The 19,133-nt window shown below is 44.3% G+C and overlaps 1 protein-coding gene across 1 annotated transcript in view; it reads right to left on the bottom strand.

The window, feature by feature from the left end:
* The window catches only part of snd1 (staphylococcal nuclease and tudor domain containing 1), a 119,797-nt gene that overhangs the window by 33,969 nt on the left and 66,695 nt on the right, over positions 1 to 19,133 (bottom strand). The window contains exon 17 of the mRNA XM_029163567.3: positions 7,904 to 8,092. Coding sequence (XP_029019400.1) covers positions 7,904 to 8,092 — 189 coding nt within the window. The remainder of the gene's footprint in view (positions 1 to 7,903; positions 8,093 to 19,133) is intronic.

Genomic DNA, 19,133 nt, shown 5'->3' with positions numbered 1-19,133 from the left:
AAAGACACGGACACAGGAAATAAAACATGAGCTGACATGAAGAGCCATTTGCAGTTGGCAGAAATGTGGCTCATATGATCCGTGTGCTGGTAGAGCATGACAGACAAACAATACAGGAAAGCGCAATAATGCACTGTAACTCTCAGCATCTGTCTATCAAACACACATTCAGGAAAAAAAGGTGTCACATTTAATTAAACGTCTTTTTGGGTGCTCTTGCGGGAAATCACAGGACAGTAGGAGAGAGAAAATACGCTAATGAATCAATGCACTTTGTATTCTCCTCACAGAAAGCACTAGAGAGTATGCGGGTGAGGGGAGAGTAATAAGGACAAGGCTGAATTCCAGGCTTGGAGTGGGGGAGTGGGGAACAGGGAGAGCTGATAGACAAAGAGGGTTAAATTAAAAACAAGACTATGGAATAAGAAAGATGAAGATTATACTTTGTCGGTATCAAGGCAAGGGCAAACGAGTGAGCGGAGGAGTCGAAGGGGGGAAATGACAAAGCAGTGGGGGAGTCAAGATGAGGTGAGCAGAGGTAAAGGAATAAGCAGATGCATTTAGGAGTGGAATTGGCTGCTCATCCAAGACCAATCTGCCAATGTGTCGAAGGCTCTGTGTCTGCGAGCAGCTAATAAAGAGAACTGATGAGGCGTTAGCTTCCACACTTGCTCTGAGTTTCTACCCATTCTGTCTAAAAGTAGCATGGCCTCAACTCAGACTATAAGAACGTGGGTTTAATGGAGCATCCGCAATAGCAGCCACAATAATAATTACAATAGTGCATATTTAGGAAGGTCAGAGGTGTTAAATGCAAATGTCATAGTCAATTTAGAGGTCGTTGTCTCCGACATCTTATCATAATGCCTCAGAACTAATAAAACTTATTAAATGGGACAAGGTTTGAATATCCCACCGAGCAGAGAGAGCATTTAAATGGTGCCCTCAAGAAACAAATATTTAGCATGTCATTAGACAGCAGAGAGAAGCAAGGGAGGCAGGGAGGGGAAAACTGTGGGAGGGGTGTTTCTCTGCCGACCCATATTAAACGGAGTTAAGTATAGCTCCGAGCACGGGCCCTAAAAAATGTCAAAGTGTGTGTAAATGAGAGTAACGCGCCTTGTTTTTAGTGCCAATGCGACAGACTACACCGTTGTTGTTCCTCACCTGATTAAACAGGAACAATTAGTGAGGAGACCTGAAGCAGGGCAACAACGTGTGGACGTAGTTCAACATCCACAAGGGAACACGTGACTGATGCTCCTCTTCATAATAAAAGCACATGGCCAATACTTACAATACCATTTAGGTTTGTGTAATCCCTCAAGCCTTTTAACCTTTATGGTATTCAGCTATTTAAAGTGGTGACAGAAAAGGTCTGAATATCAAAAACGCATTTCAAAAGGGACTATTTTCAGGGATAAGGGCCCACAGTGAATACGGACACATCTGTGACAATATTTAAGTAAATACCGCATCAATAAAGGGCTGTTGCACAATGTAATAACCTCTGCTTCGACTGACTAATCAAAGCTCTGCAGACTGAGGTCAAATATGCTCGTATTAAAATTCAAGGCTCACTGGCAGCCTTTCATGAACTCATTCTAGTAGGTAGGACGCAGTCAGCCACGACCAGTACTGAGCAAACCAAGTGGAAAAGTGTCTCCTTACAGTGTCCCAGTGGGGACAAACCAGGAAAAGAGAGAAAACAAGTAATCCACAGGCCCAGCTCCAGTCAGCGCACGCCCTTCACACTTGCTTTCATCGGCAGACATGAGGAGAGAGGGGGGGAGTAAAAAAAGATGGAACGTCACCAAAATATAGTCATGAAATATGAGATGAGGGGAAAAGATTTGAGTCTGTGCCTTATTACCGCCTTTTCTACTTCCAGACCTTCACCCACAGTGTGGATGTGCTGTGTGGTTTATTTATTTGTTTTGTTTTTGGGGGGTGCGGCTGCAGGAAGAACGGCCCGAGTTACTTCTGCACTGATAAACCGGAGGCAGCCGCAAACCTGCCCCTGAGGACTCCAGCTAAGAGCTCGCAAGAATCCTGTGCATGACTGGAGAAGTGAAAGCACACGGCCAAGGTCACCCACTCAAACGCATACGTGCACATGCGCAGGAGGGGAGTACGGTTGGAGGAAAACGCACACACAAGCGGAGCGATCAGAAGTTTACTGCTGCGACTGTTACAAAAGCCCAGAAAGGGTTACTTCCTGCTCACATGCTTCATCAAGTAGAACATCTGATCAGAGTGCGAGAGCTCCCTGGGATCGCCGTGAAGTCCTCCTACCGGTCGCATTATGCTGATGACATTTTCAGAGTCAACCTGTGTAATCCTGCGACTCGTACGAATGTATAATTCAGCATCCAGAAGGTGCGAGAGCCGCGATGGACCCGCTTCGCTGAGTGCGTCGCATGGTTTTCGGTCAAAGCCGGTTCTAACGAGTTGCTGCGCAGGTGACCGCCATGTGCTGGTACGCGCGGCCCGCGTGTCGGATGGACAATGAAGCAGATAAAAATGGAAAGAACGTCGGTGTGATGGCAAGCGGAGCTGACAGGGTGCCGAGTTTGCAGAATGGAAGTGGGTGGAAAAGGGAAAGAGACGGAGGGGGTGTAAATAACGCACACATCACCGGGCTCGCTGATCTTTTCCTGTCCGACTCCCCGCCTCGGGGCACCGAGGGTCCAGCTCGCTGTGTACAGTGGGGAGGGATGGAGAGGTAGGGCTGGCAACATCCCTGGAGAGCGTGTGCATGTGTATGCACTGTCTGCACATGCTCAAAACGGTGTTTGAGTAAGCAGGAAAGAGACAGTGAGAGTATGGTGTGTGCATGTGCGCTGCCTCCCTCCATCTGCAGCCGAGTCTGTGTGTGCACAGATGTGTACACAGTGCAGAGTGAATCATATTATGTAATCTGTGAGCCATACTGTAGAAAAAAAGGCCTCCCTCAGCTCTTTGCTTTTGTGAGGTAGGGGTTTGAGAAGAAAGACAAAGAGAGGAGTCAACTCACACACAAACATAATGGCATAGTGAAACACAGCCTCATGTTCACATGACATATCTGCTAACAAACACAATCGTAGTTCCACTGTACTTACTAAACCTTTGATCAAACTGCAGAAGATGTCAGCATTCCAATTAAAACATCCGAATCTGGACACAAAAGCTTGTTGACTCCTTTAATCTAATGCCTGCTACAGTCATCAAACTGCACCATGCTATTCACCGTGGCAGCACTGGTAGTTTAACAGTGTAATATAAGGGGAATACAATCATGTGACTTAAAGGCTCAACATGTGTGAATACGTAGCGGATGCTGACGCTTTAGGAACCTTGAATCAGCAGTTTAACACCTGCATTATTCAAGGCCTACAAGACGCACGCAACGAGATCTCCAGCAGCGAAAAAAATGAACAGGACGAAGAAAAAGCAAACGCAATCTTTAAAACCAACACTGGCAAAGGACCAGCTTCATTAAATTAAGATTAGATTTTGCCCTCTAAGACCACACAAAGTACCTCTATTGTGTAAAAACAGCCAATCGAGCCGCGCGGGGCCTGCTCTGAAACCGTTCCAAAAAGCTATTGAGGAAATGTGAAAACGCTGTGAATGCTCGTGACCCTAAGAATACACCCAAAGCTGCAGATAGATACATTGTAATTGTTTTCCATTATCTCATTATTCCATTTCAGCCTACAGGGAAGAATCCTGTACACGCGAAGCCAAGAAATTACAGAAGCAAATGCCAATCCACTCGTTATGAAATTAGGAGCAGCGGTAGAACTCCTAGCCAGAGGAACCCCTATGACATCGACCTGGCACCAAATAATATTAACAAACAAAAGTCCACAGAACATCGTCTCAATTTTGATTTGAAAGATTTAAAGTTTGAACAAAAGGTTTTGTTTTATTCGACCAAGCAGAATTTGCATTTCAAGTCCTCTGGAACACAGCTGGGCAATTCATTTTCATCTATTATTAGCCAGGCATTAGCCTTCATTCATGCCTCCTCTAAAGTGGACTGGTCATATCCATCTAACCTGGTCTGTAATTGAATCATGTCCTATGACTGTGTGTGTCATGTTTGTTCATGTCCTGATACCATATTTGCTTCATGGCAACAATGACAGCAGTCAGCATGGATGGGAGACACAGAGAGGGGTGAGTAGAACGCCAACGGAGAGACAATCATCCCATTTGCCACTGAAAGCAATTAAGGCCTTATTCTTCACAAGGCCTAATGCAATTGACGTGGAAAAAAACAGTAATGATTTCATGTTCACCTAAAATCTCTGGAGTACGGGCAGCCAAGACTGAAATGGCTGAAGTTGAGGAGATAATTTGCAGGAGCAGCGAAGGGATTTGGCCAAAAACACACCGACATTAGAGAAACAATGGGTCGACTAAGCAACAGAATGAGTGAAATTTATTTTGTCATTTGACTTGAAGCCTCTTTAGATGAGCTACTTTAATATTAATCCCAGGCCTTTTTTTCCACGATATTGCCTGGTGACTGCCACAGGTTATTTCACTGTGATTTGAAGAAAAATGGGAAGGGAAAAAGAAAAAGATTGCAGCCATGAAAGCGTTTCGATGGCTTCAGGGCTTAAGGAAGCACTGAGCATGGTATTAATGGAAAAAGGGACTGCCATCCAGGGGAACTAAACCAGGCCGCATGTAATTCTGCATAGACCGAACAAAGAAATATCAGCATTTCACACACGGACTCATTGTCTCCATCTTGCTTTGCCTCAAAACTGGCTGGATAGAAGTTGTTCTGGTTAAGACATATAAAGTCAACATGGCCAGATGTGCTGACTGCTGAGAATGCACAGCTCAGACGCCGCTTTCTGCACAGACAAAAGGTGAGTGGGTTGGGGGCGGGGCTTAGTGGTTACAGCTCACTATGTATGGCTTGTGAGGCAACCCACTTAACCCCAGAGAAGGAGCCAGAGGCATCGCAGCTTCCATGTGAGGCTGCTCAGCCATTCACCGCAAATCCATTTCGTTACCCTCCAACTTGTGTTTATTGTGTGATATTCAGTGACGATCGCGTCAGCCGGACCGGCTACTGTGTATGTCCAACTCAAAGCTCACGAAGACTGCGCCAAGGACACATCACCAGGTTCAATGTCAAAACGATGCCGCTTCAAGTGCCTTGACGAGTGGCACTGATGGACGGCTGAAGTATAGGGAACGGCAGCACTAGATCTTCGGTTTGTGCTTCCAGGAGATGTTTTTCTCATCAAAGAACAGGTTCCTGACTCACTGAGACCACAGAACTGTAATGTGGCAAAGGGGATCACACTAATTTGGCTAATAAGAAAAAAAATCAAGATTGTTAGTTCAAGGAGAAATAAGAAGCAGAGAAGAAAAGGAGAGTCGGCTTGTGAAGACGCTGAGCAGGATTGAAGACAAAAGGCTAGTGATGATTAAAAGACGAGACTCCCATGATATGAAATATCTTTAACAGGGTTTGTCATTTCCTCCGTCTCTTTCTACCAAACAGAAGGTCCATCGGAGTGTGTCTCTGTCAAGGTTGGGTAATTACCCCCAATAAATAAATGCTCAGCCCTGATAGCACACTGTTGTAACAGGCTCATTTGTCGTGCTATTCACAGTCAGGCCACTCCACTTCCTTTCATGTTTGCTTTTCTTTTCAACAGACTTTAATCCTGTCAATACTGGCTAAAAGCCCTAAACTTGAAGAAGTAACAAGAGCTTTAAAAGGTATCAACTAATTTCATTCTCATTACGCTAACTCCCAATTTCAGAGTATTTAATTTGTTTTATTTGTTTCTGAGTTCTGCGAAAAGCCCCTTGAGGCAAAACCAAATATTAACAAACCACATCTGTTCCTTTTTAGTGGAACTTAAGTGATTGCTACAGCCAATGTTTCCACAATTAAAACGGTGGCTTTCAGTACACTTCGAGCCAAACTGCTGTTGTTTTGTCAATTTCTTTTCCCTCAATTATCGCACAGGAAGAGTGGGGCGTCACAGGAATAAGCTGCGAACAAGCTGTCTTCTACTACAATACCAAAATGTCTAGTAAGCAAGAACATGCTTTTCTACCCAATCTAAATAGCAAACACAATGTTGCAATCCAGAACCAAGCAGTGGAAAAGCAGGGCATGTGTATTACTTGGCACCAGCCAACTCATTGTAAAATATTATGAATTAGGTTTATGCAGCGATCTGGGTCCATCTGCCAGACAGATCATAGAAATGTCAGCACCGAACGTGTGACAATAGGTTCTGACAGGGTGACACACAGATTTGTGTGAACAGTAGCTTATCCGTGAATAAATGCAGATGAGAAGAGAATTCCAAATGTGCTTAGGACCACAGCTTGAGGCTCGTACGCGAGGAGAACTGGGTTTTTGCTCTTCAAAATATTGTCCCAAGAGATGCTGATGTGCAAGATCAAAACATGCTGAGCTCCAGAAAGGGCTTTTTTTTCCAAACCCCTTGGAATACTTCATTCAGAACACAATCACTTTGTCCCATTGGTCTCATTGTAGCAAAAGCGCATTTACTTGAGTCACTCCAACTAAGCAGTTTTGGTCCAGGATGCTTCTGCAGCAAGCCTAAATCCCCCCTTGTTGTCCCGCGTTCCCACTGGGCCACCAACGCAAACTTTTCTTTAATGAGTGTGTGTGTCCACTTCATTACAACAGCCTTGTTTTCTTGTAGGGACACCTGACACAGCAGTAACACTGATGCCTTCCGCTTCTACAGCCGTAGGGACACTAGAGAGGCCAAGGCGGAGGAGGGGGCGGGAGGGGATGCAAGGCTTCCTACCCAGCCTCCGCCTACACGCACAGACAGACCTGCCGCAGCTTCTAAAGGGAGGGCCGAAAAAGTCAAGCTCGTAGCTTTAAGATGGTCTCTGAGGGTTAATTAAAACACCAAGTCCCACCCCATCTGTCTTCAAGTTGCATAGTATGCATTTACACCAGCAACTCGCTGCTCTGTGTTCCCCTACATACTCCATCAGGCTGTGGCTGATCTGTGTACCTGTGCGCCTGTGGCAGGCCAACATCAAACATGCTCAGCGTCTGTCCGTTCCTCTCAGCCCCTGTCCGCACTCAGGTTAGCTCAAGTCAAAGCCTTGTGGTGAAAGTCAATCTGTCTCAACGCTGGAGGCGGGAGGGGAGCGTGCCTTTCTGCAGCAGCTAAATCTAACACGGCATTCACATCGCAGGCAACGTTTCGCTTTTTGAATGACAGAGTGGAGGTCAGCAAACAGTAGGGTAGAAGAATACGAGGGAGAGGAGACAGCAGAGAAAAGGGACATTCCTCCCTGCTAGCTCCAGCAATATGTCACATTTATACGGGGCCTTTGAGTTTCCTAAAAGACCCAAATAGGCAGAAATGAGTGCAGGAAGAAATAACGAGAGAGTAGATGAAATAAGTTACACAGATAAAGAGCAGGAGGACAAGGATGACAGCTGGCCTGGCACTTTATGCATCTGGCAGGGGTGGCTCGCGGAGCCATAATGAAAATGCAGGGTGAGATCAGGATCAGTGTGAGAGAGGCCTCCATCCATCAAAAGACTCCCGTTGAGGAAAGCAAGCTTCAAATGATAACAGAAAATAAGTGGCTGCTCTCAACTGTAGCTGTGGATTCCTTCCAGTTGTGCAACTCTAAATGTGTTGCACCAAATGCTACAGATACATTTGAGGAGATTTGTGTTGATTTTCCAGGTCAAATTCGTCTCAGGTAAAGATGACTGTACTGTAGATGTAATGCAGATTATCTGCATTACATCCTAAGTCTTTACTGAATTGTTGTTGGTGTAGAACTTACAAATAAACATTTCATATTTAGAGTGACGTCATCCTCTAGGTTGTACACGCTTTGCAGTTCCTGCAGTGCAGAGGTCCTTTCTTACCTTTTCCTTTTTCTGTCGGCACGTCTCCTCTGCTGAGACCAGGGTTTTGTAGTAGGAGCTGCGCTCGGCTGTAAAGTGGACCTTGGACAGCGCGTTTTCGACGAGGGCCACGGACAGGTTCACACCCTCAATGTGCAGCCAGCCAATGAAGTTCCCTGCTTTGTCCATGCTCTCCACTTCCACTTCCACCTGGAACGGAAACAGAGGGGAGGAGGAGAAGGCGTTCAGTTAATATTCTGCATCCAAGATTAGGTTAGAGATTCCATTACAGCAATTAAGTGAAGGGGGTCCTCTGAGCAGACACCACTGTTAAATAGACACATCAATGGAGGCCCGTGAGCTCTCTATTGATTAGGTGGCACACACACAGAGATCCTGTTTCATTCTTCTGCTGTGCATTTCCCAGTCAGTGGTGTCTGTTCTGCACAGTCAGGGCAGACAAAACCCAGCAGTGGCCCCTTGGCCTAAATTTCCTTGACATTTTCAATTAGACATCACTGTCAGAAGCTCAATGGAAGCAATTCTTGTCTCTGTTTGGAAATTACACAGCTCTTAACTGTGAAAAATCACAAGACCTGTACAATCAGCTGAAGCATCTTTAATTAGTGTTGCATATGCACTTCAACCTGATTAGGACTCCAAATATTGGCAACCTACCTTTTTAAAACGCATATCATTTGCGATTGGTGACGCTGAAGCTGAATTTTCCTTTCATTAACAAATGAGCTCAGTGGAGCAGCTGACCCTTCTGACAAAGCATTGCCTACAACCGACCATAACCAAGTTCTGCCCATTAATGTACATTGTCAAATTATTAGTTTGTTTCATATGTGACGGATAAAAACACGCAAGAAAAAAAAAATTCTTTGGTTTTTGCTATGTCTAAAGCTTTGGTGAGGAAGTGAGGGGGGTGGTGCTAAAAATGATAAGGAGTCAAGAGACCGAGACCTAAGCTGCTTACAGAGAGAGGAATTAAGTTTCCAAACTGCTTTGCCTTGTTGTGCAAAAGTCAGCAATCTATGCATATTCCGTAGTATTGACAATGTAATGTTTTTAACGTCTGAAACCACTTATTGGGATTAAACCATCAAACCATCTAACATGAACAATGCATCACTTACGGCCAGATTTTCTGCTTCTCCTTGCTTCCTCTCTGTTAAATTAGATACACACACCCATTTTATCTCTCTTTGTCTCCAAGTGCAGAAGCAGTTACATAACTGTGCTATTAGAGCACCACTGGCTCTCGAAGCACCCAAATGTCAAATGTGGATGTTGGCAAGTGCTAGAAAAAGGCGAGTACCAGAACCGTTATGAACTGCCACCGAGGCAGCGAATGTAAAACTAAAATAAAACGGCACCAACAACTAGAATCAACACTTCAAGCTGGGAAAAAGTCCAAATTGGTGGGAAACTACAAAGTCGACTAGTAGCTGTTTACACTGATTGGTGCAGCCACTGACCTTCTGTGAAGAAAGAAGAAGCCCAGCTCTTAGAATCTATTCCAAAAGGTGTTATAAAATTAGAACAAAGTTTGCAAAGTTAAATTTCATGAAAGCACGGGCTGCTTATTATCATCACAGAAAACAAAGGCAACTCTAGCTGCCTTTGTTGGCTCGAGTGTTCGCCTTTCGACGACCCATTTATGGCAACATCTCCCTTTTACTACAGCGAGTGAGGTCAAAGAATAGTTGCTTGAATTAAACAATACCACAATCTACGCCACAAAATCAGAGCATACGAAACATCACCACACAAAAGGATGGGATCAAAGCTCAACTGGGAAGAATTACACATTCAAGATGTCTACTTTAATTGTTTGCGTCATTATGGTTGATTGAATTTGAAGTCTTACACCTTTTCTCTGTGCTGACGTCAAAGGGACATTATATCTCCACACCTCTATTTCCCTCTAGAAAATATAATTCTCCCACCCATGAAGCAACTACCATACATGAAAGTGACAAATGGAACAAACAGAGAAATCACAGAGCAGGAAGAGGTCAAATCAATCATGCTTTCATTAGGGGTGATGGGCAGGGGAGGGAAGGGAGCGCCGCAATCTATGGTACAACGCTCAGATCGGAACGGACCACACAATGACGTGCTGCTTCTGCCTTTTCTGTGCTCTGCAACCTTTGCAGAGGCGCTTGATCCAACTGACAAATACACAATCACAGAATTTGATTTCCTCCTTCCTTTAAAGTAAACAGCTTTGGTCACAATGTGGAGAGGACAGAGGAGGCGGTGTGGAAACTACTTTGAGTAGAGCCCAGATGGTTCCCAGTGGAGGCCTCCTCTGAGCCAAGATGGCTCCCGCCGGAACACAAATGGGCTCTGGTAATCTCATAAACGCTGGGATTGTGTCGACACAGTGGATGGAAAAGAGAAAAAGACTGAATACGCATACACACTAACACACAGAGCCGCGCGTGTGTGTGCGGGCGCATATACATGCGTGGCCTTTCACCAGCGGAAAAGACAAAGCCATTTGGTACCACTGAAGTGAAACCCGGCCCAAGGGCATGTTTTAAAACTGAAGCAGATTTAATTCACTTAGCTGTTTGCAGGTGAGCAAAAACAACAAAAAAAAAGGCCACAGTTGGTGACACGTCATGTCAGAGCTCAACCAAGCACTAAGAGAAAATGACACAGGCTGAGGGATTTCCTGTGGGGGGGTAAAATGTAGATAAAATGTAAACTTTAGCTTCATCACAGACTGCTGCGTGCGTGCGTGCATTATGTGCCAGTCTATTCTCTCACCGAGGGAAGCTAGCAGCGTAAATATATAAAAATGCAAGGCACAGGATTAATCCCTCAGTCAGTGCTTTCAATCATCACTGTCAGCACCTCTGCCACCACTTAAATCTGTTTTACTGCATATTCCAATTACCAAGATCACAGTTATCACCGCGGAGATTTAGGCTGGTATGAGTCAAATTATCAGTTCTGGTCGTAAAAGCGTAAAGGCCGACGCTTTGACAGCTGCCACCGAGCATTTAAATGTGCAGTCTAGACTGCGGGTGTTCGCGCGCGAGCGAACGAGTGACCGAGAGGGTGAGAAAGTGTGCGCGCTTGTCATAGAGGCCCCGGTAATGTGCAAATGCCTCGTGAAAACGAGGCAACAGGCAGGTGGAGAAGTGCTGGCGTGTCTCTATTCAGTGGCATTATGCAAAGAGGAAGCGGCTGCTGCGCTGCGCTCCTGTCTGGGCTCTCGTCGATCCTGTATGCATCATCAAAAAGCAAAGATATCTTGAAATGATCTTACGAAGCAAGTCAATGAGGCAGGGGATAATATTTATATATGTGCTCATGAGTCAACACACCTTGTGTGTAAGTAATGGTCACGCTGATACAGCAGGGTGTGTGTGTGTGTGTGTGTGTGTGTGTGTGTGTGTGTGTGTGTGTGTGTGTGTGTGTGTGTGTGTGTGTGTGTGTGTGTGTGTGTGTGTGTGTGTGTCTGTGTCTGTGTGTCTGTGTGTGTGTGTAAGAGAGGATGTGAGCACACAGCAGACATGACAAAGTAACAGAGGACCAGCATCGGTATTTTTCTCCATCTCAGTCATACTATGTTGTGCTCGTCTCACTCATCACTCTGACTCACACGAAACAAGTGAGACAAACAAAGAAAAAAATGTCAGACAGAGAAAGAAACAAAAACGAAAGGCACTCCCACCAACAGCTCTACTCACTCAGCAGAATAAGCCCTTTATCAAACCAAGGCTTGGAGGAGATTGAAGCCGTGATGTGAAGGTGTCTCATCCGAGTGATGAATGATACCTGAAACGGAGCAAAGTTGGGCAGGCCATCTCTATTCCAAGTCATTTAAAAAGGCCGAACCCTGGGTAATTTGTAAAACATTACTTACAAAACGCAGCATTAAATAATCTCTAATTAATTATTTGTCTCGGCTACAGTATGTTTGCATGTCCAACTCTCAGGAGATGAGACCATTTAGGTTATAAGCCTATATTCAGACCCAGTGAAGTCAGACGCACCAGGTTTGTGAATGTACAGCAAGTTGCTCCCTATTAATAACAGCACAAAAGGTCAAATGGCTAAAGACACATTAGACCAAGACACTGGGCTGTGCAGAAAATGGGAGCTCCCTAATTGGGGGCTACAGTTTGCTCTTCCACACATGTATGTAGGTTGTTAAACTAAGACATAACATGTTGAGACGTTCATGTCTCTTCTCACATTGTCATCTTGTTTCTATTAGGTTAGTCCTGGCTTCATGTCTCCACGACGGCCCTGTTCTCGGGCACATATGGATCCAAGTAGCACAGGCTGAGCACTGATGGTTCAGCTTCACGGCCTTAAACCCAGCCGTGTGTGAAAACTCCATTTGGAGCGAGGCGCGGCCTCATCCAACAAGTCCATCATCCCTCAACGATGGCACACGCGCCGGCGTGTATGAATCATTTTTGTAAGAAGACGCCACGCCGGTGCCTTCCAACGATACATTTGTACCGTCACTCGAGCTGTACGAGCGCAGCTCTGATAAGATTCCGAGCGAAATCAATATCTCATGAAGGTGTTCGTGTTAGGCGGAGATAATTAATGCCAGAAACTGTAAACTTAATCAAAGTGTCAAGGATGACAAATGGGAAAGCAGCCAACTAAACAACAGACAACTACTACTAATTCACTATTAGCGTTTCAGAGTTTATGACAGCACTGACAGCTTTGTAAAGGGGAGATGACTTGGCTCCACGCTGATCCTATAATGTGTGTGTATGTGAAGGTAAGAGAGATATTAATTTATTTTTTTGTGCGTGGATCTGATGGATTTGTAATGGACAGAAGAAGAGTCTCATGTCTGTGGGGCTGTCACACATTTGTGAGGTCCACATTATAAAATATGTGCTGTATAATCTTTGCTCACAAAAGGGGAAGATTAAAATCTGAGCAGTTGCTGCAAGTAAATATTCAAACACTCACACTGTTAAGGCCCGAGTGCCAAAAAAAGCACACATAAGCAACATGCAGTTGTACCGCCTCTAAAAATCATCCCACAGCCCATTATCAAGCGAGCAGGGCCATTACTAAGGTCCATAAACTGCTGTTAATGGAATACAGCGGCTCAGCATGAACGGGAAACCAGGGGCGCGCGCTAAATCCTTCAAAATAAACATTAGCTATCTGATTATGATAATAGGCGCTTTAAGTGTGGTTACCTGACATCCGACTGATAAACAGACAAAACTCTAACAAAGGGCGCCACTTAAGTGCTGCACACCTCTCATCGCTTCACATCAGGAATGCCTGTATATAAAATGACTAAATGTGTTAGCATGTCACTGGGCTCGATTTGGCAGAGGGAAAGGCCAATCCGTTCCAGAAGGAATCCATAAATATAGATCACCTATAAAAAAAAAAAAAAAAAAAAAAAAAAGTAGAGACGGTGATAGGACAAAATAAATGGATGAATTAAACAAAGCACTATTGATCTCTTAATGGCATAGATCAGACAGGAATGTAAATAGCCTGTTAATGGGGCCTGTAATTAAAAATAATCTTCACGAGTAGAAAAGCTGCAGCTAGTGTTGGAGAGTAAAGACACCAGACTGATGATCGAGAGAGCGACGGGATTACTTCATCAAGTTGTTCACAAAGCATATAAAATATTTACAAAATGACATGTTTTGGACGCATCGTGCATGAATAGAAGGAGAAGAGAATCAAATCATGGCGTAGAGCACAGCTTTCACAGAGGCAGAGCTAGTGTACTGTTAAAAGGGGGGGTGGGCCTCACCCCAGCAGGACACTGCCCTCCACATCGCTCACTGCAGAGCTGAACAGTGTCTCAATCTGGCTGTCTAAACAATAGGCTGGCAGGGCTGTTGTGGGACTCTCAGCACTACTTCCCCACATGTTCTGCTTCCCCCTCTGAAGCAACTGTAAGAACAAGCAAATCTTTTACCATAACTAGTATTTATGAGCTTTACCTCAGCTTTTAGGAGGAGTAGGTTGATTTTGGTCCAAACTATCGCAAAGACTTTTCAATTCACGCTTCCATAGGGAAAAAAAAGCACATTACTGAATCACCCATGCAACAATTCACATGCACACAGAGCAGGGTGTGTTGTTTTGTCTCCTCATGTGTGCAGAGACCCTACATGATCAATGTGACTCAGGGTGTCCCATGCATCAACGTCAACGGCGGGTTGGAGAAAAGTCAAACAGATTCTCCAATGGTAATTAATGGTCAGGCAAACAACATGATCCCCACCATTAAACCTGCCTAACGCCCGTCAATGAAGGTTTCTTCTACAATACATAATTTATGTTTTCTCTCTACATTTTGACAAGACAGAGTTAGGTTGGAAAAGAGAAGGCTCCGTATTTCTCTGGGTTGAAGCTAAAGGAAGACAAAATGCTCTGTCACTGCCACCTGCAAGTCTTTGAATCTGTTATTGTATCTTGGCATCACCAGCCTTTCAAGCCGAGACTAAACTGTATTCACTCTGGCAGCAACAGGGGGGTTGTTGAGAAAACTGAAAATCCCAACAGCATGATTTCTCCACCATTTTTCCCTGTGGTCCTCTGTAGTAGTAAATCCAAGAGCTACTATATGGGAACCTCAAGCTACCGTGACATAGGAAGACTAAACCTCCATTATGATGAGGCTTCGAGAAACTCACAGTACCTCTCATGGGCCTCTTATTCACACCATTTACCTGAAGTCTCCTAGTCGTGAATGTGACCTATTTATACATGTATCCATGGTTAAGTAGGTTGGAGAGAAGAATGGGTACAAAGCGCACACGTGTCTGAGAGCGTGTCAAGTCAAATACGTAAAAGTGCAGGAGTCAGCAAACCTAATCATCCTAAACCTGTAGTTAAATGAGTTTATGGATCCTTCCTGATCCAGATCAAAGCACTACAGCCACCCAACAGCCCAGGAAGTAGCTGAGCAAGGCCTAGACAGTGTATTGGGACTCAACAGCCTGGTTATTAAAATCAATAACGGCAATAACTACACTCCATCTAATTTTTAAGAGAGGGGTGACATGGCATGCTGGTCGATGAATATTGAGCTACATTTGTAATATTACTAATATCATATAATTTGTCCTTAACTGGGTGGTGGTGGGGAAAACATAAATTGGATTGGTAGGTTATCGAATAGCTGTTAAAAACAAATGCCACAAAGCTCTGTGAAAGTTATTACTTCGAAACACAACCTTGAGACTACAGATTAAAAAGGAAATAGAAAAAGGGGGCAAAGTAAAAAGAAACAATCGCAGCATTGGACTCATTGGAATGGACGCCGTAATTTGATTTTTGAGCATCTCCTTCTTAGTTCTATAGGGAACAATGTGTTCTAAGCAGAGACGCACAGCTTCTTGAGGCCCTGGGGCGTCAAAAGGCAGTGGGAGGGATGAATCCAAATCGCAGCCTGAAGCCACAATGGCTTGGTGAGAGCAGTCAAGCCACATTGAGCACATTTCGGATTGGTCGAAACCATTGGAAAAGGCATTAGGCCACATTAGCTCTGACAACGACAGCGTTGCTTTCCAGCAGATCCATTTACACATACACCTTTGAGTACATAACCAATAAAGCCTCGCCATTAGTTTGCAATCACTGAGCAGGAAGAAAGCTACAAAGATATGGGGACAAAGAAGCAATGTTTTATTCTCACTAGTCACCAGTCAGAATATCTGTCTGGGCTTGCTGGGAATTGGGTGGCTACAATTAACCGTAATGTTGGGGAAGCAGACGTAAAGCTAAACTGAAATAATAGTCCTACTCTATCAGAGACACGAGATGCTGTTTTCTCACTCATGCTCCACTTACTGCATCTTTATGGATTGATTTTTTTCTTTTATAATAGAATTGAGAAAGTATTTTGTGGCGGAAAAGACTTAACAGACCATGGGATTACATGATCGCTACACAGACACTTCACTGCACATACTGCAGTCGCTGAAGAGGACGGGGAGCAGTTGGACGTGTTCCGTGCGTTGGACGGTCTGACTGACCAGAAGCCGCGTCAGGCTAAGATTCAGACGAAAACATTTCCAAGAGAAAAACTGGGCACATAATGAAAACAAGATTAGATTCATCTGTATTTCGATTCAGAGGGAGAAAAGCATTCCATCGTGGTCCGTCTCTACGCCTACTGGCACTGCAGCAATGTTATTTGGACCTCAACGACCTGAGGGTAAAAGATGGCGGGTGAGAGCTAGAGGGGGCGCGGCACCATCATGGCCAGGCCATCATCATTTGTCTCCACCTCCTTTTCCACCCTCTTTCACCATTTGACACGGCGAATGGCATAGCCGGCCTGTGTCACTCAAAGAGCCATTTCCAAGACTCCGCCGGTGCTGACAGAGTGAGAGGATAAGGGAGGGGAAAAGAGCAGACAGAGGCATTTTTCAACTTGGCTTTTTGTCAATTTCTATGTGCTTGTCAAAATGAGAGGCAGCGCCTGGTTTCCCGGGATGGTTGGAGAGTTGTTAGGCAGGGGTTGAAGTTTGAGTGTAAGAAAATTGGTAGAGACGAGCCACTGAAGAGGTGCTACATGTTGCTATAAAGTAGCAGGACACAGAAGAGCAGAGACTGCACGCTGAAGGCTAAAGAGACACTTCTGCTAACGGCATTTATTTGTTTCATTTTTGACTTGGTGGATGTGTAAGTGAACAGACCCAAAAGTCTAAACGAATATGCCCTGGAGCAAAATGGTGTCAAGTCACTTGTGTGGCAATTATGAGGGACACCAAGAGAGCACATTAGAGTCAGCTAAGATGAATCTTTCCGGCCAGGAGGGAGATATAGTATTTTAGAAATGGATGAGCTGACCCCAGTCACCAATGCACAAGATAAAAATCCCCTCAGACAAATGACCCTATAATCATTCTTCAACTTTGGCAATCACATTCAACCTTGCCGTACGCTAAATCACATAATGACAAACGATGACCAACAAATTACACCGCTGATGGAGATGGGCGGCGTGTGGTCGTGAGAGGGAGACGGGAGCTGATTGAATCACGTCATGCCGACACAGGGACTCTACGGGCAGGCTGGATTCCAAATGATGATTCGCTTGCAGATATGATTTGCCCTCTATTCTCTTCCTTCGGTGGCACCTGTGGCTGCTTCACAGGACGACCTTTGGAGGGATCCTAAGATGAAATAGAGCTCTGCTACGTACGGAGAAATGGCAGGTTAGGAAGGTTGGTGATCTCTTAATCTCTTTCATCAGCTTGACCTACTGTATAGTATTGTTAATTGGACAATAGAACAGTTTTATTTTACTTCAATGTTCCAGCTTACATATGTTCATGAACATACATGTTTTTGTCTTTTTAACGTTTGCAGTGACTCTGTTGCCATCATTCCTTTTCTCTGATTTTCTCCAGCCATTTGAGGAAGAGAGAAGAAAAACAAATCAATGTTAAAAACAAGTCTAAGCCTCCAAAACACCTCCATAATGAGAAGACAAGGGAGAGAAATGGGGCTAACATTTGTGAAATGAGACTGAAAGCATGAGAGGGAGCGAGAGAAGTGCAAATGCTAGAATGGGGAAAAAATGGAAAAAGGGCGACAAAATGACAAAAGAGTGTTGCTGGTGCCGTTTTTCCTTCACCACCCCATCATCCCCTTTTTATCTGCCCCACAACACAGAAAATGCACAGTGTGATGTGGAATATGCAGGACAGGCAACAAGACAAGTGTAATGCAGCTGTTCTGTAATTACACTGTCACACAGTAGGGATGGGTGGTAATGAACATTTATAACAAAGTATGCTTGTCTCACTCTACCACAGATGTTTTTCCTCAAACAATTTTAGGATTACTAGAACAGAAATAGGGAAATAAAAACGGACCAATGTGATTCATAACAGTCTGCATGAAGACTTTAAATTACATATATTATATCTTCCCCAGCTGTGTCCTGTTATAATGAGGAGAGCGATGACTCAGTCGTGAATCAGTCAACGGTGTCAGCGTTGCATTTACGTCTCTAGGGTTTGTGTCAGAGTTGCAGCTAATTCTTAGTCAGAACATGTATTCTATATATCACAGAATAAATCCATCCAGACACACGGTGCATTAAGTATGTGACACATTTGCCCTAGAATCAACCATTTTCGACAGGGGAGCTTTTAACACTACAAGGTTTGCAATATTCCTGCTTTCAAGGAAAACGCATAACACCAACTTCAAAAGAGGCAGCGTCAACACTCTTAAAATCCAATTGCAACAATGTGACTGCAGGCAAAAGACACCCCACTAATGCATCATGCCGTTTACAAGCCACAACAATCTTGTGCCCAGCTCAACACTTACGCTGCCCAGGCTTATCGCTTGAAGACCCTACGGGGCACATTTGAAGTAAGACCCTGTGCCCACAGGTTGTTGTTGGAAGATATTTCTATTGAATGAATAAGTGGTGAGTTCAACTGTTTCCATAAACACTATTCAAAAACGGTGTCTCTGCGGTTTCATAAATCTCCAGCCACTGACTGCTGAGTGCAGGTAAGCCACTAAAATGGATGGGGACAGGGCAGAAGGAGAAAGACACGGCACACAAACATGAGGAAAAACATGGAAGCAGACACTATTTACAGCACCAACATGGAAGCATTGCATGTCACTGATATGCAATGAATGCATGGGTCGTGCCTAAACAAAGCCTTCAACTCAGGTATCGTGTGAAACAGGCTAAAAGCCTCATGAATGTGTTATCTTTCCTGGGAGACTACAGAGGACTCCCATGCATCATTACGGTTACAGAACACACATTCACTACCTCATTCTGTGCATTTGAGCAATATTGCAACAATTACAATCAGCGCTGTTTGCTAAAATTGCTTGCAAACACTTAAGGTTATTGTTGGAGTATGTGAAATTAAAAAAAAATCTAAATGAGCCAATGAAATAAAAATAGATTTAAAGTCAAAATTATATTTTGCGGCAGGATGTCAAACAATGGGTGGCAGGAAAATGAAAGTGAAATCAATGCCTGCCTTGGGAAATTACCAGTGTTCATCCATGTGTTAAGTCACTACTGTGTGTGGTGTATTGTGTGTATTGTGTGTGTGTGTGTGTGTGTGTGTGTGTGTGTGTGTGTGTGTGTGTGTCAGGAATAAGTGACCTAGACTGATAGCATCAGTGGAAGAGTGAGAACCAGTAGGTAAAGTAGTGGCAGTGCTCAGCATGGATGTGTAAAATTACTCCTTGTAACAGATGTTGACTTAGATGTTTTTACTTT

The sequence above is a fragment of the Betta splendens genome, chromosome 9 (assembly GCF_900634795.4).
Source record: "Betta splendens chromosome 9, fBetSpl5.4, whole genome shotgun sequence".
NCBI lineage: Eukaryota > Metazoa > Chordata > Actinopteri > Anabantiformes > Osphronemidae > Betta > Betta splendens.
The sequence above is the reverse complement of the archived record's forward strand: the minus strand, read 5'-3'. Positions and strand labels throughout refer to the sequence as shown.